Source organism: Phaenicophaeus curvirostris, chromosome 1 (genome assembly GCF_032191515.1).
Source record: "Phaenicophaeus curvirostris isolate KB17595 chromosome 1, BPBGC_Pcur_1.0, whole genome shotgun sequence".
In the NCBI taxonomy this organism is placed as follows: Eukaryota; Metazoa; Chordata; class Aves; order Cuculiformes; family Cuculidae; genus Phaenicophaeus; species Phaenicophaeus curvirostris.
The window spans coordinates 43,920,461-43,946,915 of record NC_091392.1 but is presented as its reverse complement, the minus strand read 5'-3'; the positions used below and the strand labels follow the sequence as shown (position 1 = coordinate 43,946,915).

Here is a 26,455-nt window from a genome sequence, read left to right as displayed (position 1 = left end):
GTTCAATGTCTTCATCAACGACCTGGATGAAGGCATCGAGTGCACCCTTAGCAAGTCTGCGGATGACACTAAGCTGGGTGGAAGTGTCGATCTGCTGGAGGGTAGAGAAGCTCTGCAAAGGGATCTGGACAGGCTGGACCGCTGGGCAGAGTCCAATGGCATGAGGTTTAACAAGGCCAAATGCCGGGTCCTGCACTTGGGGCACAACAACCCTGTGCAGTGCTACAGACTAGGAGAAGTCTGTCTAGAAAGCTGCCTGGAGGAGAGGGACCTGGGTGTGTTGGTTGACAACTGACTGAATATGAGCCAGCAGTGTGCCCAGGTGGCCAAGAAGGCCAATGGCATCTTGGCTTGTATCAGAAACGGCGTGACCAGCAGGTCAAGGGAGGTTATTCTCCCTCTGTACTCGGCATTAGTGAGACCGCTCCTCGAATCCTGTGTTCAGTTCTGGGCCCCTCACCACAAGAAGGATGTTGAGGCTCTGGAGCGAGTCCAGAGAAGAGCAACAAAGCTGGTGAAGGGGGTGGAGAACAGGCCTTATGAGGAGCAGCTGAGAGAGCTGGGGTTGTTTAGCCTGGAGAAGAGAAGGCTGAGGGGAGACCTCATTGCTCTCTACAACTACCTGAAAGGAGGTTGTAGAGAGGAGGGTGCTGGCCTCTTCTCCCAAGTGACAGGGGACAGGACAAGAGGGAATGGCCTCAAGCTCTGCCAGGGGAGATTTAGGCTGGACATTAGGAAAAAATTCTTTACAGAAAGGGTCATTGGGCACTGGAACAGGCTGCCCAGGGAGGTGGTTGAGTCACCTTCCCTGGAGGTGTTTAAGGCATGGGTGGACGAGGTGCTGAGGGATATGGTTTAGTGTTTGATAGGAACGGTTGGACTCGGTGATCCGGTGGGTCTCTTCCAACCTGGTTATTCTGTCATTCTGTGATTCCCTTTTTTTCCCCTCCCCAGCACCTAACCCTCTTTCAAGGTGCAGTTGCTGAGCCTGGCAGGGCAGCCAAGGCTTTGGTATGACAAGCTGATGGAAAGAAACTTAAAACTCATCAGTCCAGTGCCAAACACATGACATGGCTCTCAGCAGCCCAGTGCTTCCTCCCTGAGGCAGGAAAGAAAAACTAACTGTGGCGATTTCTATGTGACGCCTTTGTTACCCCCTGAAAACCAGATCCCCTTTGCTCTTTTTTACCTGTGTTATCACTAAAAAGGTGGCAAAACTTCCTAGAAGCCAGCTTGTTTCATTTGCTTGAGCTCATTGTGTCAGTCTCCAAGGGACTGTCAGCACTGCCTCACCTCCTATGGCGGGAGCAGTGCTGCAAAAGAGGCAAGGCAAACGCTCCCAGCTGGCTGCAGCACCCCAAAATTTCCACTCCAAGAGTACAGTCTGGAGCAGTCATGAAAACTCCAGCACCAAGCAAGACAAAGGCCTGAAGAGCAGTGGAAAACAACATCACGTGTGCGTAGGCTAAAAGCTTCACTCCAAGTCCCAGCTAGGCATATTCCTCATTTGGAGGAAAGCTTCCAAGCTGTGTCTAGTTAGCAGACATCATCATCAACTAAGGTAACTGCAGCAATAAAGAGCATTTCAGCTGCCTACTCTTCCGGCACCTTAATGGTCTCCTGAGCAACGAAGCCACTGAGTGCAGAAGCAGTGACAGAGAGGTGTACACAGACATCAAGACCAGGCTGAGAAGATGGGAAGAAGCAAAATAAGTAAAACTGGGCACAAAGGTCACCAGATGTCCCTCCCCAGCACCTCAGCTCCTTGCCCTCTTTTCGCAGCGCGGCCTTTCTATTTGGCATGAGTTCAGCTGCCTTCTCCCCACCACCTCCGTACTTACGCAGGAGTGTAGACTGGGCAAGGCTGCTTTGCCTCTCTGCAAAACATCCCTTCTTCCAGTGTGAAGCAATCCTACTGAGATTCTCCTTCCTCTATTTGTATGGTTTCACAGCAACTAACTAGATTCAAAGGTTTGCTTTTCTTAGCTGTGGGAATCAAGATCAAAAGGTGAGTCAGCAACCACGTACTTCGATCTACAGACACGCTGTGTGAATTCAAACGACTTTGTGTTGTCACTTCTGATTTCAGTACCAGGTATGACAGCCAGTTACCAAGTCCACTGTTGTGCCTGGGACATACATAATGAAAGAGGAAGAGCCACTCTGGAAAAGAACTTGATTGAGGAGTCCAAAAAAAAAGGCTGACAAGGATTTTATTGAAGTTCAAGATACAAAAAGGTCAGATTGTCTCCCACCCTCTCAGTATCCTTCCCATCCAGCATATCCTAACGAAGTATCAGTACTCACAGTGACATCTCCAGCCAAACTGCAAGACCTTCTGTTCCAGCCATGGCCTCCAGCACCCCACAGATGAACCCTTCTGAAAGTCATGCCCATTTCTGGTATCTCAGCTTTGACCACGGAGGTTTGCTTAGCCTCTTCCTGGACAAGAGGCCAGATATCAGAGAAAATGCTGACCTGGAGGCTTCTGAAGAATGCTCCAGGCCGTGGCTGTTGCATGGTTAAGCTGAATCCCAAGAATGAGCACTTCCAGCCCAGGGATTCCCAAGCTGTGGGATGGGCATTACTACCAGCCCACCATGTCATTTAGGTGGGAACTCAGATTTTTTATTGGGCACCTTCTCATCGCCATGCTGCTGTTGGTGTCCTACTGACGAGACTTCATGGATCCCTGCTCCAAAACAAAGCTATCTACATCTTCATCACTAACCACAGCAGGGCAGAAGCAAGAGAGCAGCAAGAGCAATTCCCTGCATCCTTCATAGCTCCATCACTTCAGGCTCCCAGCAGCGATCATGACTCATTCCTCACACTGCACTTCAGGTCCTGCAGCAGCGTCTCTCCAAGACAAGCAAGAAACTGGTATGGGTCAGCTCTGGGTTTGCTGCTGCTGAGGCAACCTTAAACCCACCTCCATCGCAGTCCAATAATATGGATGAATACACAACACCTCCTGTCACAACCGGACCTCTTGCCCGAGACCACCAGTAGTAGGAAACACAGAAGTCAGTTACGGTGGGTTTTTTTGCAAGATGTAGGTGTCTGCCTAAAATTGCACAAGGATTATGCAACACTCCCCCCAACCCTTATTCTTGCATCAGGGCAGCTCTGACCTAGCTGTCTACCTGGGTATTTTTTGCAAGGGTTTCACCGTAGTATTTAAGCACTAATTTGCAGCAGTGATTTACAAGACGGGGTCAGTGAAAGCTGTTAGTCTAGCGATTAAAAGCTTTGTATCCCATTTGTAATCAGACAGATTCTCTGCCCTCTGACCGCAGGCTCTGGGGAAGCTGAGGATTAAGTTCGATGTATGTTTCTTGGGGCAGTCTGCTTGCTCAGCTGCACGCATGCAGAATTAAGTGCATGTTCTCCTTGCAGCACAAAGCCTTCTGTTGTCCAAGGCATCCACCTTCTCCCCCATGCAATTGAGTTCTGCAGAAGTGGCAAAAGGTGACCGTTCATGTCTGTGATGCTGGCTAGCTGCTGAGTGAACTGGTTGGAGCCGGACTGCACATGACATCAGCCACCATTTACATTGACCTGAAGTGCTTAGGAGAAGGCAAAATATCTCTGGAAGGGGTATCCTATTCCGCGACAGCTCATCTGACAAAAAGAAGAGCAGCTTTTTCTTTCCAAAAGCCTCAGCTGCAGCACTCTGTTGTCTGTGTTGTCCACAGCCTGCTGCCTCCCCATGAGGCAGCTGTGGTGGCACCAATGAGAACAGTCTGAGCACCACCAGAAAGTGGATCCGGCAGGAACGGCCGCTCTCAGCAATGTTCATTCAGCAATCTGGGAAGCAAGCTTCAGATTCCTCTTTTTTTCTCTAAAGCTTCTCCTGCTGCATCAGGAAGATGATTCAGAAGCCCATTACCTGTTCTCCATCTTCTGCATCTGCAGGCTGAGTGACGTAAAGCTGGCCAGGAGATCTGTAACCTCATCTACCTGCGAGAAGAACACAGCTGGCAGTTAGAAAGAGATGCCACAAAAGAAATCTACATCTACAAAAAGGGCCGCAGGGAGGACCCAGGAAACTACAGGCCTGTCAGTCTGACCTCAGTGTCAGGGAAAGTCATGGAGCAGGTGATCTTGAGGGCTATCATGAAGCACATGCAAGAGAACCGGGTGATCAGGCCCAGTCAACACGGGTTCACAAAAGGCAGGTCTTGCCAAACTAACCTGATCACCTTCTATGACAAAGTGACTCGGCTGCTGGGTGAGGGAAAGGCTGTGGATGTGGTCTTCCTGGACTTCAGCAAAGCCTTTGACACAGTTTCTCACAGCATTCTGCTTCGGAAACTGTCAGCCTCTGGCCTGGACAGGCGCACACTCTCCTGGGTGGAAAACTGGTTGGATGGCCGGGCCCACAGAGTGGTGGGAAATGGTGTGAAATCCAGCTGGAGGCCAGTGACAAGTGGGGTTCCCCAGGGCTCAGTGCTGGGTCCAGCCCTGTTCAATGTCTTCATCAATGACCTGGATGAAGGCATCGAGTGCACCCTTAGCAAGTTTGCGGACGCCACTAAGCTGGGTGGAAGTGTCGATCTGCTGGAGGGTCAGGAGGCTCTGCAAAGCGGTCTGAACAGGCTGGACCGCTGGGCTGAGACCAATGGCATGAGGTTTAACAAGGCCAAATGCCGGGTCCTGCACTTGGGGCACAACAACCCTGTGCAGTGCTACAGACTAGGAGAAGTCTGTCTAGAAAGCTGCCTGGAGGAGAGGGACCTGGGGGTGTTGGTTGACAACTGACTGAATATGAGCCAGCAGTGTGCCCAGGTGGCCAAGAAGGCCAATGGCATCTTGGCTTGTATCAGAAACGGCGTGACCAGCAGGTCCAGGGAGGTTATCCTCCCTCTGTACTCGGCACTGGTGAGACCGCTCCTCGAATCCTGTGTTCAGTTCTGGGCCCCTCACCACAAGAAGGATGTTGAGGCTCTGGAGAGAGTCCAGAGAAGAGCAACAAAGCTGGTGAAAGGGCTGGAGAACAGGCCTTATGAGGAGCAGCTGAGAGAGCTGGGGTTGTTTAGCCTGGAGAAGAGGAGGCTGAGGGGAGACCTCATTGCTCTCTACAACTACCTGAAAGGACGTTGTAGAGAGGAGGGTGCTGGCCTCTTCTCCCAAGTGACAGGGGACAGGACAAGAGGGAATGGCCTCAAGCTCCGCCAGGGGAGATTTAGGCTAGACGTTAGGAAAAAATTCTTTACAGAAAGGGTCATTGGGCACTGGAACAGGCTGCCCAGGGAGGTGGTTGAGTCACCTTCCCTGGAGGTGTTTAAGGCACGGGTGGACGAGGTGCTGAGGGGCATGGTTTAGTGTTTGATGGGAACTGTTGGACTCGGTGATCCGGTGGGTCTCTTCCAACCTGGTTATTCTGTGATTCTGTGAAATCCCCATGCAGCAGGGACCACCCTTGGACCCTGACAGCCAGTAATGGCCTCGCTGAGCTTATTACTAGGACAGGATCCCTTTGGTCCCACAATTGTGTAGAGGGGCTCCTGCCCTCATGATCAAACAAGTTCTGATCTAAGGCAATGGCAGTTTCTTCTACTTCCTCAGGAGGTCGATGCTTGACCTCCTCCCCTCGCATGATTCAGCCAGTCCTCAAAAGAGACACTTTTTGCTGTATTACCCAGAACTCAACAATGGTATTAGGGCTGTTTCCTCTAAGCCTGTTTCTAATGGCCAATCTTCTGCAGAAAGAAAAAAAAAAAAATAACAGGCCCTACAACCCTGTGTGGTTGTGCTGATCCTGGCCTTAAAATGCCTGTGCCCTCAGCCCAAATGATCTTCAGCTTCCCTGCTGAGCTTCTAGGCAGAGGGATGTTCTCTGCATTCTGAACTCCAACCTCAAGGAGTACCGGGAGTCATCACATAACTTGCCCACTTCACCCAAGATGAGCAAGAATGATTTGGGCTCGAAGGGATCTTAAAGATTGTCTTAGTTCCAACACTTCCATAACCATGTCTTCAGTGTCACCTTGCTCAGGCAGTTGCATTTTCTTCAATGCAGGAGTCACAACACAAACAGGTGAGTCACTGCTGCCTACCTGTTCCTTTGTGCTTGTCATCTGTAACCTGGTACAGAGGTCATCCAGCTGTTCCTTTTGTTCATGCCTCCCAAGGCGCTCCAGGTATTCTCTCAGCATCTGGATAATCTGGAACCAAAAGGTATAAGAGACAAACATCAGAGAGCTGCACCAGGCTGAGATGTTTTTACAGGAAAAATTAAATTACAGTTAAATCGCCAAGCACAGCCTTGACACTGCAGTACACGATGACGTATGCGACCCACAGAGAAGAACACAGAGAGCATCAGAGCCCAGTGAGCCACCAGAGGCACTGATCAGCCACAGACAGGCTAGTTATGATCCCTGTGCCTGGTTTAAGAACATGGAAAGGTGACAGACCCAGCTGAAGAAGCACAAGGTCTCGCCCTGAAAGCATCAAGCTTTTCTTTACAGCCAGCAGGGACTTCCCACTCCAGCAGCATCTCCTTGTGCACTGAAAATGAAAATCTCCGTAGCTCCTATATGGCTCCTGAAGCAAGGCCCAAACCTCATGCATTCATGATGCAGCGATGCGACTGCTTTCCTAGCCCACGCCTCCCAGTATCGGAGCAGGGCAGACTGTGCTAGGAATGCAGAGACCCTACTGGAATGTGTTCACCATGGCTACAGCCCCATGCTGTGGTCCCTCTCCTGCCATAAGGTGCCCGTCTTAAATGGTGGTTGAAGACAAGTGTTCCACACAGCCTGAGAATTAAGACATTCACTGCATCCTTGGCCTATCACAGCCAAGGGAGGTCTCACAGAAAATTCAGAGTGGCTGGGAAAAAGGAAAGTCTCTGAAAATAGAAGGGAAAAGTCAAACTCTCCCCAGAGCCGCTAAGATTCTACAGACAGATATTTAAAACAGCTGCTATATGATACATGACCCTTACAGGCTGCAGGAGACTGCTAGGGCTGCACCACCTTACCAGAAGAAGGGACCGTTTCTTTTACCTGTTTCACTTCAAGGCGTACGGCCTCCAGGCTGTGGGAGAGTCCTTCCTGCAGGATGTTCAGCTTTGATTTAGCGAGGTGCAGCGGGGTTCTGCCAGCTCGATCCAAGGCATCAACTCTGGCCCCTGTAAGATGCGTGAGCAAGGACAGAAAGTGAACTTTCTCTTCAAGACTTATTGTGCCCGGGGAATACCATCAGGGCAGGGCAGGAAAAGGGACAGGTCATAATTGTTACAGACGGAATGTTACCTCCGCGCAGCAGCGTGGTGATGACAGGAACGTGGTTCGTGCAGGCAGCTAGGGAGGGAAAACACAGGACACGCAACTCAGAGGTACTAGCAAACAACAAGGAGTTTCTGCTCAAGAGTAGAGCTTATGGCTTCCCAAAGGGCTCTTTGCCATGGAAAAGAGAAACAGCCCAGCTGCTAAGGGTAGCCTCATGCTCAAGCCCGAGTGCTCTCTGGAACAGATCTTGCGCTCCTTGGGGTTGGTAGAGGGAGGGAAATTAATTTTCTCAAATTCTGACCCTTAAGCCTTCATGAGGAATGAAGGCAATAAAATGCGGAGTCCCTCTTAGGTACTCAAAGCTAGGGATGCATACCGTGATGCAAAGGGAAGAGGAAGGTGGGGAGGAAAGAAACACCAAGGTGGTGTTCACCTCACCTCTCTGCATGCAAAACTTGTCTGTGTGGCACTTACCCAAATGTAAGGGGGTGTTTCCCAGCCCATCTCGCTGGTTCGGGTCAGCCCCGTGGTCCAGAAGCAGTTGCACTGGAAACAAAGAAACAGGGCCACATCAGTCCCTTCCCTTTGCCCCCATGTGGGCCGTGGGCCCACACAGCAGCTGCTTCTGTCAGCTCATCAACTTCCTCCCAGAAATAGGAGAGGGAGGTTTGCGCAGCCATGCAGAAGAACCCAGCAAAAAGCCAAGCAGGAGAAGAACTGGAACTAAGAATATCCCTCTGCATCAGCACAGCCCTAGAGGTGGGAGCTGCTGCTCCCCTTTCAGCAAGGGGACATGACAAACCCTGGAGCCAGAGTTCAGCTGGCAATTCTGCCACAAAACACACATAAACCAGCAATCTCTGCCATGTGCTGAACGAAAATGAAGAGTGCTTTTCAAGAAATCTCTACCATAGAGAAGTCAGATGACAGAACTGCCCTTCCCTACTCACCAATGTGATCATTGCCATTGCAGGAGGCGAAGTGCAGGGCTGTCCGGCCCTTGTCATCTGCAGCGCAGGGGTCAGTTCCATCCTCCAAGAGTTGCTGCACTGACAGTGCCAAGGAAGAGAAGAGAGCAGGTGAGCTGAAGGGGCACCTGACCAGAAAGGGTAATGCTGCCCACTCTTCTGCAGTTAAATACGCACTCTACCAGCTACCAAGTCAACTGAATTTGAACCAGCTCCAGGCAGCATCCTGGCTCAGCAGAACCAGCCCAAGCAGCATTCGCTCCACCCCCTGATACAGCCTTCACCAGCTTCATGCACTGCCATGAAAGATAAGTCATCAGCTGTAACAGCTAAGGCTAAGGATCCAGCTAGCCAAATACTCAAGCTCCTAGGACAATCAGCAGCAAAAGCCCATGGAAGAGTATAGAAAGATGGCAGAGATGCGGGGCTAACACTCGCTGCCATTAGTCAGCTGCATCTCAGGCAATTCCCAAGCCATAATTATCATCCTGTCCTTACTACCCCTCCATGGGCTTTCTCCATGGATTTGTACAGTCATTTTCTGCATCTGTGTAAACTTTTCATATCAATTTGGACCTGCACTGAGAAATTTTACAGTGTAACTCCATCCAGTGAGAGAAAACATCTCTTCACACCTGTTTTGAATACACCACTTCCTAGATTCATCTGAAACTCCTAGGTTTTGCCATATTAATGGTGGCTACTGTTTGGGAAGCAGGCAGGTGATTGCACCAACCTACCAGCATCAGCACAAACATACTTTTAGGAGACAATGTACTGAAATGAGCCACAGAACAGCCTGAGTAGCCATACCATGATCTACCCACACTTGTTCCCCCTGCTTTTCCACCCAGCTACTTCTTCAATGCCACCACTGGCACTTCCTGCCTCCTTTCCTCAGATGAGGAGGAAAAACCTACTCACACAGAAACACAGAGAAACTAGTATGACTCTCTGGTATTTGATATAACAAAGGCAGAGAGCAGAAAAAGCTGAAAAGATTGGGGACATAAAGGTAGCATCTACAGCAACATGTGCAATCGCACGTGGCAGGAGGGTTGGAACCGAATGATCTTTAAGGTCCCTTCCAACCCAAACTGTTCTGTGGTTCTATGTGTAAGGGATATTACTCCTATTGTTTAGAGACTACCCTAACATAGCAGTCGGTGTGTAAAATAAAGCTCATTCCAGCTGTTAAAAATAATGACCGATTCACTATATTTTGAAATCTTTGATAGAATATACTGCAACAGTCAAGACTAACCAGTACTGGAGACAAGAAACTAGATAGCTCAGGCCACTGAAAGTCACCATTCATCTCAGCTTCCAGAGATTGAATTATAGCCACACCTTTATTTCTTCCTGTACAGCTACTGCTTTAAGAGTGGTACAGAAGTGAAAGGAAGATCTGAAAAAATGGAATTGGCATTAATAGGGAATGTTTGATGCTCCAGAAGAAAGAAAAGTAAACTGACAGTGCCACCAGTGAGAACCATTAATGGGGAATGCTTTACCAAGTCCTTCCCTGAAGCCAGCAGGAAATGACAAGACCTTTCCCACCCAGCGCCACCACAGGCAACAGCAAAGGCTTTTACTGGCTGATGAAGAATAAACTCTTTGTCAGATACTTCCTCAAGTTGCAAAGTACACAAAACACAGCAGGATTGTAAGCAGGGGAAGACAAGTATCAAATACGGGTATAGAACTCTAAGATGTATTGAAACCAAGACTTTCATAAAGACCGATCCTTCCATTCTTCCCCTTGACGTGGTGACTGAAGGCAAGCCTTTCTGTACCAACAACGCTCACAGTTTAACTTTATCCATTAGTTCACGAAACAAGATGTACTGTAGAGCCGAAGGGTGAAGTACATCAGACAAACCCCTGTCTTTATAAATTGGGAGTTTCTACAAATCGAATCACTTTCTATTTCTGCTCACAGAACGGTCCAATGAATAGTGACGCCAGCACAGCTGAGGGGACAGTACAGTCTAAAGAGGGACAACGATACAGGATAGACGATATAGGCCAATATTGTTGCTGGACACTTCATATGAAAGCCTACCTAATCTACAATACAGAGAGGTAAAGGGAGTCACAGAGCCTTCCCTGAAGCCACTGTGAGAAATAGAGTCCAGCAATGGTCTTGGTTCTGATCTATTGGATCACACTGTCTCACACCCAGGCTGTAAGTTAGATAACTATTCCATTTTTACCAAAGCACTTCTCTCTTGCTGCTTACAATTGGGCAAAAGTTAGATACCAAAAAAAGCTGGAATAGCACAGTACTGACTTAGATTGAAATAGTTGGAACACTTGAAATATGAAAAATATTAAATATTTCAAGTGTCTAACATCTAACCAGCCCCACTCCACTCAGAGAATGAAACAAGCTCCAGAAAAGCAGTTTCTAGATTGACAGCATCTAAAGCACCATATCTGCAAACCATCCACACTCTTCTCCTCCTCTCCTAAAATAAAGGTCCTTGATAAAACTGTCCTTTCCAGAAGAGGCTCCAAGTAGGACAGGCAGAAGTCTTCCTTACCTGTGTCCAAGTCGTTGCTATTGGCAGCTTCACGCAGCCTTTTCAGAGCTACAGAGAAAAGAAAGCAATTACTGGGAAGCACAGGGGAATAAAAGGAGCATTTCTCTACTGAAACATCCCATCCTAGCACTCGAGCCCAGGTGCAGGACCCAAACCATGCTGGTGCTGGCTCAGCACAGAGAAGGAGAAGCAGGAAATAGAATCATAGAATAACTAGGTTGAAAGAGATCTTTGAGGTCCAACTGTACCCGTCCACTACTAAACCAAATCCCTGAGCACCTCATCTATCCGTCTTTTAAAAACCTCCAGGGATAGTGACTTGACCACCTCTCTGGGCTGCCTCTGCCAGTGCCTGAATAGCCCTTTCAGTGAAGAAATTTTCTTAATGTCTAATCTGAGCCTCCCCTGGTGCAACTTGAGGCCACCCCCTCTCATCCTATCACCTGTCACGTGGGAAAAGAGACCAACACCACTTCCTTTCAGGTAGCTGTATACAGTGATAAGGTCTCTCCTCAGCCTCCTTTTTCCCAGGCTAAACAAACCCAGTTCATCAGCCACCTCACATAACACTTGTTCTCCAGACCCTTCACCAGCCTTGTTGCCCTTCTCTGGACCTCAATGCCTTGTAGTGAGGGGCCCAAAACTGAACACAAGATTCGAGGTGCGGCTTCACCAATGCCGAGCACAGGGTCAGAATCATAAAGTTGTACAACAGAATCATAGAATAACCAGGTTGGAAGAGACCCACCAGATCATCGAGTCCAACCATTCCTATCAAACACTAAACCATGCCCCTTAGCACCTCGTCCACCCATGCCTTAAACACCTCCAGGGAAGGTGAATCAACCACCTCCCTGGGCAGCCTCTGCCAGTGCCCAATGACCCTTTCTGGGAAGAATTTTTTCCTAATGTCCAGCCTAAAACTCCCCTGGCAGAGCTTGAGGCCATTCCCTCTTGTCCTGTCCCCTGTCACTTGGGAGAAGAGGCCAGCTCCCTCCTCTCTACAACCTCCTTTCAGGTAGTTATAGAGAGCAATGAGGTCTCCCCTCAGCCTCCTCTTCTCCAGGTTAAACAATCCCAGCTCTCTCAGCCGCTCCTCGTAAGGCCTGTTCTCCAGCCCCCTCACCAGCTTTGTTGCTCTTCTCTGGACTCGCTCCAGAGCCTCAACATCCTTCTCGTGGTGAGGGGCCCAGAACTGAACACAGGATTTGAGGAGCGGTCTCACCAGTGCCCAGTACAGAGGGGACCTTAAATATCATCCAGTTAAACCCCCCCTGAGATGGGCAGGGACATCTCCCACTTGATCGGGCTGCTCAAAGCCCCATCCACCCGGGCCTTGGACACCTCCAGAGATAGGACAGCCACAGCTTCTCTGGGCAACCTACGCTAGTGCCTCACCACCCTCACGGTGAAAATCATCTCCCTGCTGCTGCTGGCCGCGCTATTTCTGATCCAAGCCTTCTTGGCCACCTGGGCCACGTTCAGCCGCTGTCACCAACACCCCCAGGTCCTTTCATCCCCCCCGGCAGCTTTCCAGCCGCCCTCCCCCCGCCGGACCAAGATGCCAGCGCTTCCCGAGGGCCTCCCTGCCCCGGCAGGAGCGGGGCTGCCTCCCGAGCTCCCCGACGAGCACATCCACCCCCTCCCCGCCCCTCACCGTGGCTCTCCTTGCCCGTGGGGCCCAGCCGCCGGTGCAGGCGGGCGGCCCTGCGCAGCCGCCGCGACGGGATCTTGCCCGCGGGCTCGTCCCGCTGCCACAGGACGTGCAGGTACCCGAGAGAGGCACCTGCCGCCGCCGCCCCCAGAGCCGCCTCCGTCCCCGCCGCCCCGGGCGCCGCCGCGCCGCCGCCACCGCCGCCCTCCATGGCCGCACCGCGCGGGGGCGGGACGAGCCGTCGCTGTGGCAACGGGGCGGGCCGCGCCCTCTCCACCAATCGGAGGCGCCGCGCCGCGCGGGCGCAGCCAATGGCGGCGCTCGGAGGGTTGGGCTGACGGGCAGGCGTGATGCCCAATGAGAGAGAGCGAGGGGCGGGGCGAGAGCCGCTTCGAGCCTATCGAAGTGCCGCTGGTCGAGATTGACGGCGATTTCTACCAATCGAAGGGCGCGCCGCGAACCCGGCCCCGCCCCCCAGGCGCACGCGCCGCGCTCGGTGCCCCCTCCAGGCCTTTCGGCGCTGCCATGGCCTACCCAGGCGAGGAGTACGACAATGAGGTGCGGGGCGGGGAGGGAGGGCCGGGGGGGCGCGACGGGGCCGGGCGCGGGTACTGACAGCCGCCCTCTCTCCGCAGGCCGCCTACGACCCCTACGCCTACTCCAATGACTACGACCTACACACGGGTGAGCGCCGGCCGCGCCGCGACGGGGACCGGGCTGAGGCCGGGCCGGGTCTGGGGGCCTCGCCGGCTCCCGCCTGGCGCACGGCTGGGCCTGAAGGCCCGACTGGTGTAAGGCTGAGACTGCGGGCCCCTCTGGGTCTGGAGGCCCGGCTGGTGTAAGGCTGAGCCTACGGGCCTCTCTGGGTCTGGAGGCCCGGCTGGTGTAAGGCTGGGTCTGTAGGCAAGGTCAGGTCTGTGGGCCCGGCTGGCTCCCAGCTGGTGCAAGGCTGGGTTTGTGGGCCCTGCTGGATCTGAAGGCCCTACTGACTTAAGGCCAGGTCTGTGGGCCCGGCTAGGTCTGGAGGTCCGGCTGTGCAAGGCTGGGTCTGCAGGCCCAGCTGGCACAAGGCTGGGTCTGGCCTCTGCAGTCACAAGGCTGGATCTGTAGGCCTAGCTGGATCTGTAGGTCCAACTGTTGCAAGGCTGAGTCTGTGGGCCCGGCTGGCACAAGTCTTGGTCTGGAAGCCCATTGCGCCTGGCTGGGTCTGAAGGCCTAGCTGTTCCCTGGCTGGCTCTGCGGCCTCTGCTGTTGCAAGGCTGGGTCTTTGGGCCTGGCTGGATCTGTAGGTCCAACTGTTGCAAGGCTGGGCCTGTAGGCTAGGCTGGGCCTGTAGGCAAGGCTGGGTCTGCAGGCCCGGCTGGCACAAGGCTAGGTCTGCGAGCTGGGTCACACCATGCTGGAACTGCCTTCACTACTCTTCTTTCCACTTAGGAGACCCAAAGCAAGACCTGGCCTATGAGCGCCAGTACGAGCAGCAGACCTACCAGGTGATCCCTGAAGTGATCAAGAACTTCATTCAGTATTTTCACAAGACGGTGTCAGATCTCATTGACCAGAAGGTGTACGAGCTTCAGGCCAGCCGTGTTTCCAGTGATGTTATTGACCAGAAGGTGTACGAAATCCAGGACATCTATGAAAACAGGTACAAAGCCATCCTTCCTGACAGGGGAAATCACTGTTTGAGCTGTGATGAAAGTGCACCCTGCCCTTAAAACGAAAAGCTGACTACTGCCTGTGTTGTTCTGAAACTGGGCTTTCTCTAAGATACAGCATGAGTTTTTATTTGATTACTGAGGGAAAAAAAAAGAGGTATTTCCAGACCATCAGGCTGACATAAGTATAGATGAGTTGTGACCTGTCTGAAGGAAAATACCAGTCCTGTGCCTAACATATGAGGCAGTGACCTCAGTAGTGCTAGTTAGGTGGCTTGCAGAAAGCTGTGAAGTGTAATTGTTGTCTGTTCAGTACAGATACTCCCACTCTTGCTTGTAGCTGTGTCACCTTGCCATAAAGGGGGTGAGAAAGTAACGTACACAACTGTTCCATAGTTCAGGGGTAAATTGCAGACTTTAATTGCTTAGTTTACAATTCTCATTCTTTGGACAAGGGGTAACGGTTTTAAGCTGAAAGAGAGGAGATTCAGGTTAGACATTAGGAAGAAATTTTTTCCTGTGAGGGTGCTGAGGCACTGGCACAGGTTGCCCAGAGAAGCCATGGAAGCCCCATCCTTGGAGCTGTTCAGGGCAAGGTTGGATGCGTCTTTGAGAAATGTGATCCAGTGGGAGGTGTCCCTGCCTGTGGCATGGGAGTTGGAACTGGATGATATTTAAGGTCTCTTCCAACCCAAACCAGTCCATGATTTGATTATTCTTTGTTTTAATACTGGACTTACTAAAAGGGGATGGTGGTGGTTTTCTAGTTCCATCAGGTCCAATCATAGAATCATCATAGAATCATAAAATGTTTTAGGCTGGAAGGGACTTTAAAGATAATACAGTTCCAAGGCCTCTGCATTGTGATCTCTAACTCCAGCCCTGTCATACTGAGAAATGGTTTCTAATGCTGTGTGTGTGTCTATGTTTCAGCTGGACAAAGCTGACAGAAAGATTTTTTAAGAATACCCCGTGGCCAGAGGCTGAGGCCATTGCCCCTCAGGTTGGAAACGGTAAGTCTTTCACTTTCTTTTTGCTTGTCAGAGAGAGAAGGAACTAAATCACTTTTGATATGTGAGTGAGCAAGTGTACAGCATTCCTGCCGCCTGAGTCAGTTTGTTCACTCTGGCAACTACTTCAGCAGATGCCTGGCAAGAAGTCAAACTGAGTGAAGTATCCTTTTCTGCCTCCCTTATTACTGTGACAGGAGAAAGACCGCTGGTGTATCTGAGAAATCCAGAGGCCTAGGCTTTGTGGCTCACTAATGTCCAGTTCTGTCATCTTTTCTAGATGCTGTTTTCCTCATCCTGTACAAGGAGCTGTATTATAGACACATCTACGCCAAAGTCAGCGTGAGTGTTGTCCTGAGTCTGCCTGTTGGTTGCATGCTGGCTTCTCTGTGCCCTAAAACTTGCCAAATCTTGCTGCCACCATGGTGTTAGTGGCTCTGTAATTTTTGCAAGACAAGATTGGGTGGGTCTATGAGCTGTAAGTCACGTTGCTGTTAGGGAAGCTTATAATTCTTGCCTTTTCTTAGTTTACCAAGGTTCCACTGATTGCTGAAAAGCAAGAGACTTGATTGTCTTTCTGAGGCTCGTTAGCTGTCTCCTCAAGCTTAGTTGAAGACAGCGTGCAGCTTTCCCTGGCAGCTTACATGGATCCAAAGACCTGATCTGAGTTTTTAGGACTCTTGTGTAAAAGTTTGTTTCTGGCATCAAATGCAGTGGTTGGAGAGTTAGGGACGAAGGAGTTGGGAGGTAATTGAATTTTCTTTTTGACAGAGCTGCAATTGCCTGACCTATCAGTTAGTTGGGTTTGTGTGTTACTTTGTGGCTCTTCACATTATGGGGGGGAGTGAGAGGGAGTGTGGCAAGAGGAAGGTGCATTCATTAAAAAAATACATGGGGTCTGAGTCCCTTGCAGAGAGGGAAACACAGGCACCATAAAGGATACAGGAGAAGGAAGTGTAAGGAATAATGTCTTATAAAACAAAATAAACCCCACTTTTTTTTTTTCTGAAGCTAGTTTGAAGTCAGTGAGAAAATCACAGTAGTTCTTGGTCCTTCAAGGAAAGAAACCGAATAGATTATGAGTTAAATTAGTAGTAACTGCAGTTTTGGTGTAGACCAGAGGGTGGAGAAACACGCACTTTAAAAAGGCTGCTGTATTAAGGCAAGTCAGGCTTTAACAGGAGGGACTGGTTTCTCAGACTGTGTTGTTAGTGATTCTTAGACTGCCTGGAGTGTCTCCGGGTGAAAGAAGGAAGGTGATCCTAGGAAGACAGTGATTCCTTAATGTACTCACTGGTCTTTCAAAGCATTAGAAGTACTATCCAGAAGTAGAATTGTTGCTGTATTAAGGCCTTTTGTGAGGGGAGAAGTAAGGAGAGCAGTTGGAAGTAGGAAGCTCTTGAGTCTGTACAGCAGAGAGGGGACAAGGAAGGTTAATGCATCCTATTCCCAGAAGGTCTGAACGCTCAGTGTTCCTGGGAGAAGCTACCTGAACGTGAAAAGTCAGCCCTATTCTATGAGACAGTAGTGAGACAATTTCAAGTTTTCTGGGTGGTGCTGGTGGGTGTCCTGGTTGAATATTGGCTCTGATATTTCTGAAATAGAAGACCTTCCACTGCTTTGACTACCAACTGTCCTTCATATGCTGTTGCCCATAAACTCGCTCCTCCCACACTTAGAATCATACAATGGTTTGGGTGGGAGGGGACCTTAAAGATCATCCAGCTGTAACCCCCTCCGCCATGGACAGGGATACCTCCCACTGGATCAGGTTGCTCAGAGCTCCATCCAACCTGGCCTTGAACACCTCCAGGCGTGGGGCATCCATGACTTCTCTGGGCAGCATGTTCCAGTGCCACAGCACCCTCATAGCGGAATAGTTTCTTCCTAATACCCGACCTAAATCTCCCCTCTTTCTGCCTAAAACCATTGCCCCTCCTCCTGTCCCTCCACTCCCTGATAAAGGGCCCCTCCCTAGCTTTCCTGTAGACCCCTTTCAGTACTAGAAGGCTGCTACAAGGTCTCCCTGGAGCCTTCTCTTCTCCAGGCTGAACAACTCCAGCTCTCTCAGCCTGTCCTGGTGTGGGAGGTGCTCCAACCCCTCAGATCATCTTTGTGGCCTCCTCTGGACTCGTTCTAACAGATCTATGTCCTTGAAACTAAGCAGACTGTGCTGACTTCTCATTGCAGGGGGGGCCCACGCTGGAGCAGAGATTCGAATCCTATTACAACTACTGCAATCTCTTCAACTACATCCTTAGTGAGTTGCTGCAATTCATTTCTGGTTTGTGAGTTTTGAGGAGAGAGAGAGAGGGAGAGGGAGAGGATGGAGTGGACAGAACTGGAGAAAGGGTCAGAAGAACCGAAACGTTTTTGTTTATAGATCATATAGGGAGGAGGAGTCTACGAGGTTTCCTTATGTTAGAGTTCGTTGGATGAAGAACGCTTTACATCCATGCATGTCAAACCACAGAAGGCGCAAATAGCTTCCAATGCTTTCTGAAATACTGTGAAGGATAAAACTTACTTAGCTTTCTGACTTGCTGAGAACTGCTTCACCTACCCTTATTAAAAAGCAAAATGAAGCTGTAAGCTAGAGACAGCTTGCAGTGTTTCACAACTCCTTATTGTTGTGGACTCCCTTTGGAACAAATTTGAGTGTCTGTGACTCCCTGCAGACTTTTGGTGGAAAATGGATCAGTTAGGATAAACCCCACAGTCTGTGCACAGCTTCTGGGAATCACTGTTGCTGAGCAGCCACACTCTAGAGATTAACCCTGTACACGCTCTATTCTTCAAAAGCGAAGGCAGTTGAGGCGGCTGAAGATACGTATCACTACCCTAGTGGAAGCTTCATTCACCTGCTGCTGCATCTCCCATTTCAGGGAAATTCTTGTGTTGTTTAATTAGTCTGTTCCTCCAGTTCTACCACTGTTCTTGCTCAAGGTATTAAGCTTCTCTTTTGTACTTACATTCTGCAGATGCTGATGGCCCTGCTCCTCTGGAACTGCCCAACCAGTGGCTCTGGGATATCATTGATGAATTCATATACCAGGTATATGACTATAAGACCAAGCCATTTTGGGATGGCCTTGCTTATCTGTTAGCGCTGCAAATTTTGCATCTGCTCCATTTTTGTGATTTTCATAGCTAGGATATCACTGCAGGTCAAAAAGCTTCAGTGAGCACTGTTATTCCTGTGTCACCAGGTAGATGAAGTAGATGTACAGAATTTTAAGATACAGGGAATTCTTTGGGGATTCCTGGCCTTCTGTTGATATTTCTGTATCAGTTGCTGCTTAGGGGATTTTTTTTCTAACTCACTTTTGTATCTGCCCAATTTGTGCAGAGCAGCTTGACTGAAGTCTGCTGTAACCACAAAGACATTATGGAAATACTTGTTCAAACTAGTTTTATTGTGTTCTGTGGCTTTACTTCAGTTTTGTATTTCTTAGTCAGCAGAGCCTTTATGCTTGCACAGAGAAACTGCTGATTCAAAATAATCTATGGTCTAATGTCTTGATGTTAGGGAATGTATTTCCAGTTATTGTTCTGAATGCAGCAATGCAGATCTCAAATGCTATTGGGTTTTCATTGTAGATCGCTTTGCTGTAACCTCTTATTATAGAGCTGTCCTTGAGTGTAGTGTTCCAAACTTGAGGATAAAAAAGGATGTGTGTGTACATAGAGAGAGATGTGTGTGTAAGCAAACACACTTATGACTTCGTTATTCTATTTGCTGACTGCTCAGACAACAAATTTATCTTTAGTTGCCTGTTCTACTTGTCTAAGAGGTCCTTCTCAGCTTTGTTCATTCTGTGCTTTTCCCTTGACACTGTATCATTTTTCCTCTGCACTTTAAAGGTGGTGTCATTTGCCACTTTGATTGCCAGGTGATACCAGATGAAGCTGATTCTTTTTTACATGTAACTTCTAGGTTTTTGTAATGCATTTGTGTGATCATACTTGTACGCTTAGTGCACTTAGCTGGACATCTCCAGACTAGCTTCTCATCATCAAATCTCTGCGTTTTCCTGTAGTTCCAGTCTTTTAGCCAGTACCGCTGCAAGACAGCCAAGAAGTCTGAAGAGGAAATAGATTTTCTTCGTTCCAACCCCAAGATTTGGAACGTCCACAGCGTCCTAAATGTGTTGCACTCCCTGGTGGACAAATCCAACATCAACCGACAGCTGGAGGTCTATACAAGTGGAGGTGAACTAGCTGTGAGGTGCCAAGCAAGACTGGTGTCTGTGCTGCCTTGCTTTGATTTGACTGAGTTCGGTTAGCTTTGCCTGGGAGCTGGATCAAACCCTTAGTCAGTGGATGGGTTGACTGGGAACTGTTGGCCTTATGTGAGAAGTGCTGGTCATCACTCCTGAGGTCTTGCTACCTCTGCTTGTAAACACAGAGGTGTTGAAAGGGGAGGAAAGCATCGTATTTCCTTTCTTTCCTAGGTGACCCTGAGAGCGTGGCTGGTGAATATGGTCGCCACTCCCTCTACAAGATGCTGGGCTATTTCAGCCTGGTTGGGCTCCTGCGTCTGCACTCTCTGCTGGGGGATTACTACCAAGCAATCAAGGTTCTGGAGAACATCGAGCTCAACAAGAAGGTAATACAACATCTTTAAAACCCTCTGTTGCAGTTTTCCAAGTGCCTCTGTTCAAGCATGCTGCTTAAAGATTGGCATAATGAATCTTCCAGCTGAGGAGCTGTTTGTAGCTGCTGTAGTTGTTGGGCGCTTGTAGTTGAACACAGCTGGAGCTTTGGCATTGAATCAAGCCATATGACAATGCCTGATGCTGTTGCAGCACAAATGCCTATTTCTTTAGCAGATTTGCTGTGTTGTGCAAGGTGGTGTTGTTATAGGGAACATTATTTGAGCTGCAAGCGGTAGCATGGTGCAAGCTGAACACACTGTTCCCACCTTGGTCAATGGCTCATTCATTTATTTTTGACTCTCGTTCGCACTGTGCCTACTCCCACCTTGAATGTTTTTTTGCACTAGAACAGGGTGGTGCTTGTGATAACAGGAGCAAACAGAAGTCCAGCTGCATGGTGGGCCTGGCCCAAGACTTAGCCCAAATCTATGTATCTGCTCTCTGGCACAGGACGAGGTGTGAAACAGGGGGAAAGGGAATTGGGTAAAGCAGTATTAGGCACAGTGCAAGAGTCCTCTGCTTGCAGGAAGCTGAAACTGGAATGATAGGAAATCGGATGATCTAATAAACATTGAGGAAGCTGCTACAGGGATGAGAGAAGATGAGGTGTCCTGAATTAACCCTCCCCTTTCTGTATTTGGGACAGGAGTGAAGGCAGAGGTGACTGGATTCTGGGTGATGAGCTGTTTGGACCTTAGGTGGTTGTCTCTAACACGGCATGTTGATCCTTTCTTCACAGAGCATGTACTCCCGAGTGCCTGAGTGCCAGGTGACCACCTATTACTACGTGGGCTTTGCATACCTTATGATGCGGCGTTACCAGGATGCCATCCGTGTCTTTGCCAACATCCTTCTCTACATCCAGAGGACCAAGAGTATGTTTCAGAGAACAACCTACAAGTATGAGATGGTAAGGGATAGCATAGGTCTAGGCTTCCAAAACAAAATCATAGTGTCATAGAATGGTTTGATTGGAAGGGACCTTAAAGATCATCCAGTTCCAACCTCAGCCATGGGCAGGGACGTCTTCCACTGGATGAGGCTGCTCAAAGCCTCATCCAACCTGGTCTTGAACACCTCCAGGCAGGGGACATCCGTGGCTTCTCTGGACGGCCTGCGGCCGTGCCTCATCACCCTCATTGTAACAAATTTCTTCCTAATATCTAACCTAAATCTCCCATCTTTCAGCTTAAAACTGTTACCCCTCATCCTATCACAACACTTCCAGCCTTGTTTTATGAGGCTGTGCTGGTGGGAGTGACTGAGGATCCTTTGAACTCCTTTGCCATGTGTGACAATGTTTTCTCTTAGCTGTGTTGCCAGTTCCTTTGTTCATTTACCATGCTGCTGACCTGGCTCTATCTGCACTCCCCCTCTAGGCAGTGTTGTTAAAAGTATATCAGTTGCTAATGATATTTTTGTAGATGCTTTTTCAGACTCAGTCCTCTGCCTAGTCCAGTCCTGCATTTCAGGTTACTGCCATTGTCAGATAGGTTTCCATTATCAGATAATTGTCCACAGACTGTTTTAATTCAGCGGGGCTGAAACAAAGCTCCTTTCTCTGTCTTTGGTGCCGGTCTAACCCCCTGCTGGTGCTGTCTCATCTGCATCCTTATGATTCATTTCTAACACTTTGCATAGCCAAGTCCTGCTGTTCGTAAATCCATGACACTTCAAAGATTTGGTATGTCCGTTTCAGCCACACAGCTGTCTGTTTCATCCCACACTCAGATAAATCTTCCTTCTCAGTCTTTTCTTCACTGGCCTCCCTGATAACTGCCCTTTGTCGGGAGATGGCTGATAAACTGTCCTGCCTTGCCTTCTGCTCTGCACTTCTTTGCACCAAAACAGTTAAACCTGTTTCTGGCCATCCATATTCTGTATGGATTTGGATGTGTTCAGTATATACTTCTCCCTTATCATAGAATTATGGAACGGTTTGGGTTGGAAGGGACCATGAATGTCATACAGTCCAACCCCTCTGCCATGGGCAGGGACATGTTCCACTGGACCAGGCTGCTCAGAGCCTCATCCAACCTGACTTTGAATGTTTCCAGGGATGGGACATCCACCTCTCTGGGCGACCTGTGCCAGTGTTTCACCACCCTCAGCGAAGAAATATTCTTCCTAATATCTGCTCTAAACTTCTCCTCTTGTAGTTTAAAACTACTGCCACTCATCCTATTGCTACAGGCCCTGCTAAGAAACTTTTCCTCATCTTTCTTATAAGCCCCTTTAGGTACTGAAAGGCTGTAATAAGATCTCCTCTGACTCTTCTCCAAGCTGAACAACCCAAACTTTCTCACCCTGTCTTCACAGGGAAGGTATTCCAGGCCTTTGAACATTTTAGTGGCCCTCTGGACCTGCTCCAACAGGTCCATGTCTTTCCTGTGCTGAGGGCTCCAGAGCTGGACACAGTACTCCAGGTGTGGTGTAACCAGAGCAGAGTGGAGGGGCAGAATCACCTCCCTTGCCCTGCTGACAATATTTTTTTGTTGCGGCTAAGGATATGGTTGGCCTTCTGGGCTGCAACCGCACTTTGCTGGCTCATGTCCAGTTTCTCATCCACCAGGAGGCCCAGGTCCTTCTCTGCAGGGCTGCTCTCAATCTGTTCGTCCCCCAGCCTGTATTGATACTGAGGTTTACCCTGACCTGGCGCTTGGCCTTGTAGAACCTGACCAGGTTTTCACAAGCCCACTTCTCCAGCTTGTCAAGGTGTCTCTGGATGGCATCCCGTCTCTCAGGGGTATCAGCCTCACTGCTCGCCTTGGTGTCATCCACAAGCTTGCTGAGGGTGCACTCGAACCCATTGTATATGTCATTGATGAAGATATTAAACAGGGCTCTTGTCCAGCCCTCTTATTCATTGATGACAGCCTTGATACGGCATTGATGTGTCTGCTTTGCCCAGAGGCGCTGCCTCTTTGTGCTGTCCGCTTTGAGCATTAAAACCATCACTGAGTGCTCTGGGTAATGGGTCTGTCTCTGAAAAATGCAGCTTCCAGCTCCCTCCTGTGCCACAAAGCTTGAGCATATTAACAAGCTAATGTATTCTCCTCTCTCTCACAGATTAATAAGCAGAATGAGCAGATGCACGCACTCCTGGCCATCGCCCTCACCATGTACCCCATGCGTATAGATGAGAGCATCCACCTGCAGCTGCGAGAGAAATACGGGGATAAGATGCTGCGCATGCAGAAGGGTGACGCACAAGTCTATGAGGAGCTCTTCAGTTACGCTTGCCCCAAGTTCCTCTCCCCGGTGGTGCCCAATTACGACAACGTGCACCCCAACTACCACAAGGAGCCCTTCCTGCAGCAGCTCAAGGTCTTCGCTGATGAAGTTCAGCAGCAGGCTCAGCTCTCCACCATCCGTAGCTTCCTCAAGCTCTACACCACCATGCCTGTGGCCAAGCTGGCCGGCTTCTTAGACCTCACAGAGCAGGAGTTTCGTATCCAGCTGCTTGTCTTCAAGCACAAGATGAAGAACCTGGTATGGACCAGTGGCATTTCTGCCCTGGATGGGGAGTTCCAGTCTGCCTCTGAGGTTGACTTCTATATTGACAAGGTTGGTATCTGCCCCTTGCTGGCTAGGAAATATCTTCACCCAGGAAATTCTGGGTTTTCCTCCAGTCTATGAGAAACTTCCCTTCCTTTTTTGCCACATGAAGAGCTTGGGGCTCTACAGTGAAATTGTAGCTCTGCTTAATAGAAGTTTCAGTGGATAAACAGCAATAGGATATTGCAGGCAGCTTTGGCAGTTTTTGCACCCAGAAACGAAGGTCCCAAGTATCTTCCGTAGGACAGAAGGAACTGTTTGGCCGTTACTGTTCTTGGGAGGTTACAGCTGAGTGACAGACAGTGCCGTCAGTGTGTCAGCTTCGTATGTCTCCCGTACATCTCTCCTTCGCTTGACAAAGCAGGGATCCTGCTTGGTCATTTTACAGGATCATTTTTCACTGGAGCAGCATTTGACTCTTGTCTGCTCTGGGACAAGTCTAAACACAAGCTATGATCCTGTCACCATCCTGCCGTGGAGCTCCAGGCAGCAGGATGCATAGTATAGAGTCTTTAGGGACTTCATTTTCAAAGAAGATAGCAGTAATCATTAGGTTTCTTGCTAGGAAGGAGAACACGTTGCCCCTTGCTCTTGGTCCGTAGAGCAGACTTCTTCCTGCGAGGTCTTGTGCTTTGTCTCAGCCTAGCTCTCCTAATAGAGAACATAACTCTTGGCTGCAGGTAGAGGGAAGCAGAGCACAAATCACCATTGAACTGTCACACTGCTGCAAAGAGAGACAAAAATAGGCAGAGTGTGCAAGAACATGGGAAGCGAATACAGTGTGAATTTGGGACCCATCCCAGGCAGGGTGTAGAGAAGGCAGCCTACAGAGAGCTGAGTGGGTGCCATGGGACTAGCACAGGTCAGGTGCCTGTGATGCTGAACCAGAGCTGCAGTGAAGCCTCTTCAGTTGCTCCTCACTTTTGACAGTGCTTGTTGTCTTTCTGCTAGCACAATCCTTTTCCTGATCTCATGCTGTTCCCTCCCCAGGACATGATCCACATTGCGGACACAAAGGTTGCTCGACGCTACGGGGACTTCTTCATCCGCCAGATCCACAAGTTTGAGGAGGTAAGGCCTGGGCAGTAGAGCTGCATAGCCCTTAGGAAATAAGGCAGCCCTGGGTTGTGTTGGCCCTGGAGCAGCTACACTTGTGTGAGACAGCTGTGCAGTGCCTTGCGGGGGCGAGTCCTGGCTCTGCGAGGCGCTGGGCAGAGGCGGGTGGTTTAAGCAGCAGCTGCTGCCTTTAAAGAAGGATATGTTTTTGTGTGAGAAGTGCCCATTGGAGCCACAGTGGAAAATGAGGAGGGTTTTACTGTCCAAGGGCACTGATTACATTGTCCCTAGAAAATCGTGGTGTTCTTGTCAGTAGCCAACCAAAATCATATCTCTGCCCTCAGAACTACAGCTCTAGAAAGTGGCCTCAGTGATTTCTGGAGCACAGATGACTTAGTGTTCTGCTGAGCCAGGAGGTGACATTCGGTCACTGCTCCACTCTACCAACAGAGGCTGCTGCTCACTGGACGCTTGGGCAGCTAAATCCTGAGATATGGGGGCTTGAGCAATACAGGGTTGCAATACCACTGCTAGTAGCTTGCACCCTCTCCTCTTCCCACATCTTCCTCTGCTTTTCTTGGAGAGGAGGAGGGACATTTACTAGTTCCCCTTCTATTTCTCACACTGCCTGCACTTGCACGAGAGCTCTTTTTGTCGGTGAGTTGGAGAGGAAGGAGTAAAGGCATTGGATAAAGTCTGCTGAGGGAGTAGTAGTGTATGTTCATCACCGTGTATTTTTCTGACCTTTGCTTTCTCAAATTCCAGCTGAATCGAACCCTGAAGAAGATGGGTCAGAGACCTTAAAACTTCTGTGGATTCAGTGATCGGCCTGAACAGTGAAGTGGGTGAGGGGTGCGGAGCTCAGGGTTCTGGCATTTCTGGAATCTCCTGTGACTCTGAAGGATTTTGTACTTAAATAAGGAGGCTCATTTGGCTCAAACTATCCTACAGAGAACAAGATGTCTAATAAATTAGTGAAATTTTCCTGGTGATCTTTATTTTTCCTCTGTTGAAGACTGTAATTACATCTGGAGACTTGGGTAGCCACTGTTGGTTTGCGCTCTCTTTGGTCTGTGCTGTTGCAGGTAATAGCAGCAAGCAGATCTTTTTCCGTCCTTACTAAAGGTGCTGTGCACGGTGAACAGGGAAGGCTGTGTAACTGATTAACAGGGAGAAAATTAGCTGTTCCATAGTGTTTTCACAGGATATGGAAAGAGATGCAAGCTGATATTATTCCTTCTAGCTCTTGCCCCGCACACTGACTAAACCTAAATTGCAGTTGCGTTCCTAAAAGCCTGCATTTTTAACTTCCCATTCTTTTTTAGTTGCTGTGAAGGAGAAATGCTTCAAAGAGGCTTGACATGTATTTAAAGAAAGGGGAAGGATTTTTGTAAACACTCAACCAATATTAATTTGGGTCATCTGATGAGATCTCCTTGCTGGAGAGTCTGTTTTATTTCAGTGATGTCCAAGTCCTGGTCCTTGATTTAGTGGAGTTCAGTTTCTCCATAAAACTCCCTGAGAGCTGGAAGGGACCTTAAAGCCCATCCAGTTCCAACCCTCATGCCATGGGCAGGGACACCTTCCACTGGATCAGGTTGCTCAAAGTCCCATCCAGCCTGGCCTTGAACACCTCCAGGGACAGGGTCATCCACGACTTCTCTAGGTAGCCTGTTCCAGTGCCTCACCTCCCTCACTGTAACAAATCTCTTCTTAATGTCTAATCTAAATCTCCCCTCTTTCATCTTAAAATTGTTCCCCCTTGTCCTGTCCCTGCACTCCCTGATAAAGAGCCCCTCCCCAGCTTTCCTGTACCCCCCTTTAAGTACTGGAATGCTGCAGCCTTCTTTTTTCCAGGCTAAACAGCCCGAACTCTCAGCCTGTTCTTCAAGGCAGACTTGCAGTGCCTTGAAAGAGAAAAAACAGTTGAAAACTAGCCCTGTAAAGGGGAATCAAAGACCTGTAAATACTGGGGAAGAGAATGCAAAGAATGAACCCCAACTCCTTTACCTGCCACACCCTCTCTCCCATCTCCTTTTGCAGACTGTCCTTAAATAGTTTTGTCTGTGAGTGGTAGAAACAGGTGCAAGAGAAAAACCTGCGTGTGTA

The 26,455-nt window shown here is 49.4% G+C and overlaps 2 protein-coding genes across 3 annotated transcripts; one reads left to right on the top strand and one right to left on the bottom strand.

Annotated features, from left to right (window-relative positions):
* Positions 1–2,196: 2,196 nt before the first annotated feature.
* ANKRD54 (ankyrin repeat domain 54) lies at positions 2,197–12,636 on the bottom strand. 2 transcript variants are annotated; one of them, XM_069856100.1, is made up of 8 exons: positions 12,413–12,636; positions 10,756–10,803; positions 8,192–8,290; positions 7,716–7,787; positions 7,266–7,313; positions 7,017–7,141; positions 6,063–6,170; positions 2,197–3,963 (listed from the first exon to the last, which is right to left on the bottom strand). In XM_069856100.1, exons 1-8 carry the CDS (start codon positions 12,618–12,620, stop codon positions 3,889–3,891), a joined length of 783 nt encoding a protein of 260 aa, XP_069712201.1. In that variant the 5' UTR covers positions 12,621–12,636; the 3' UTR covers positions 2,197–3,888. The 2 variants fall into 2 exon arrangements, with proteins under 2 accessions (XP_069712201.1, XP_069712191.1); XM_069856090.1 differs by lacking the exons at positions 2,197–3,963; positions 6,063–6,170 and adding an exon at positions 6,311–6,516.
* Positions 12,637–12,900: 264 nt separating this feature from the next.
* Positions 12,901–25,331, top strand: EIF3L (eukaryotic translation initiation factor 3 subunit L). The gene is made up of 13 exons (XM_069856263.1): positions 12,901–12,967; positions 13,045–13,093; positions 13,844–14,054; positions 14,998–15,077; positions 15,355–15,416; positions 17,265–17,334; positions 18,056–18,129; positions 19,115–19,286; positions 19,529–19,683; positions 20,472–20,642; positions 22,802–23,299; positions 24,281–24,361; positions 25,112–25,331. The coding sequence occupies exons 1-13, from the start codon at positions 12,935–12,937 to the stop codon at positions 25,148–25,150; spliced, it is 1,695 nt and encodes a 564-aa protein (XP_069712364.1). The 5' UTR covers positions 12,901–12,934; the 3' UTR covers positions 25,151–25,331.
* The last annotated feature ends 1,124 nt before the right edge of the window (positions 25,332–26,455 follow it).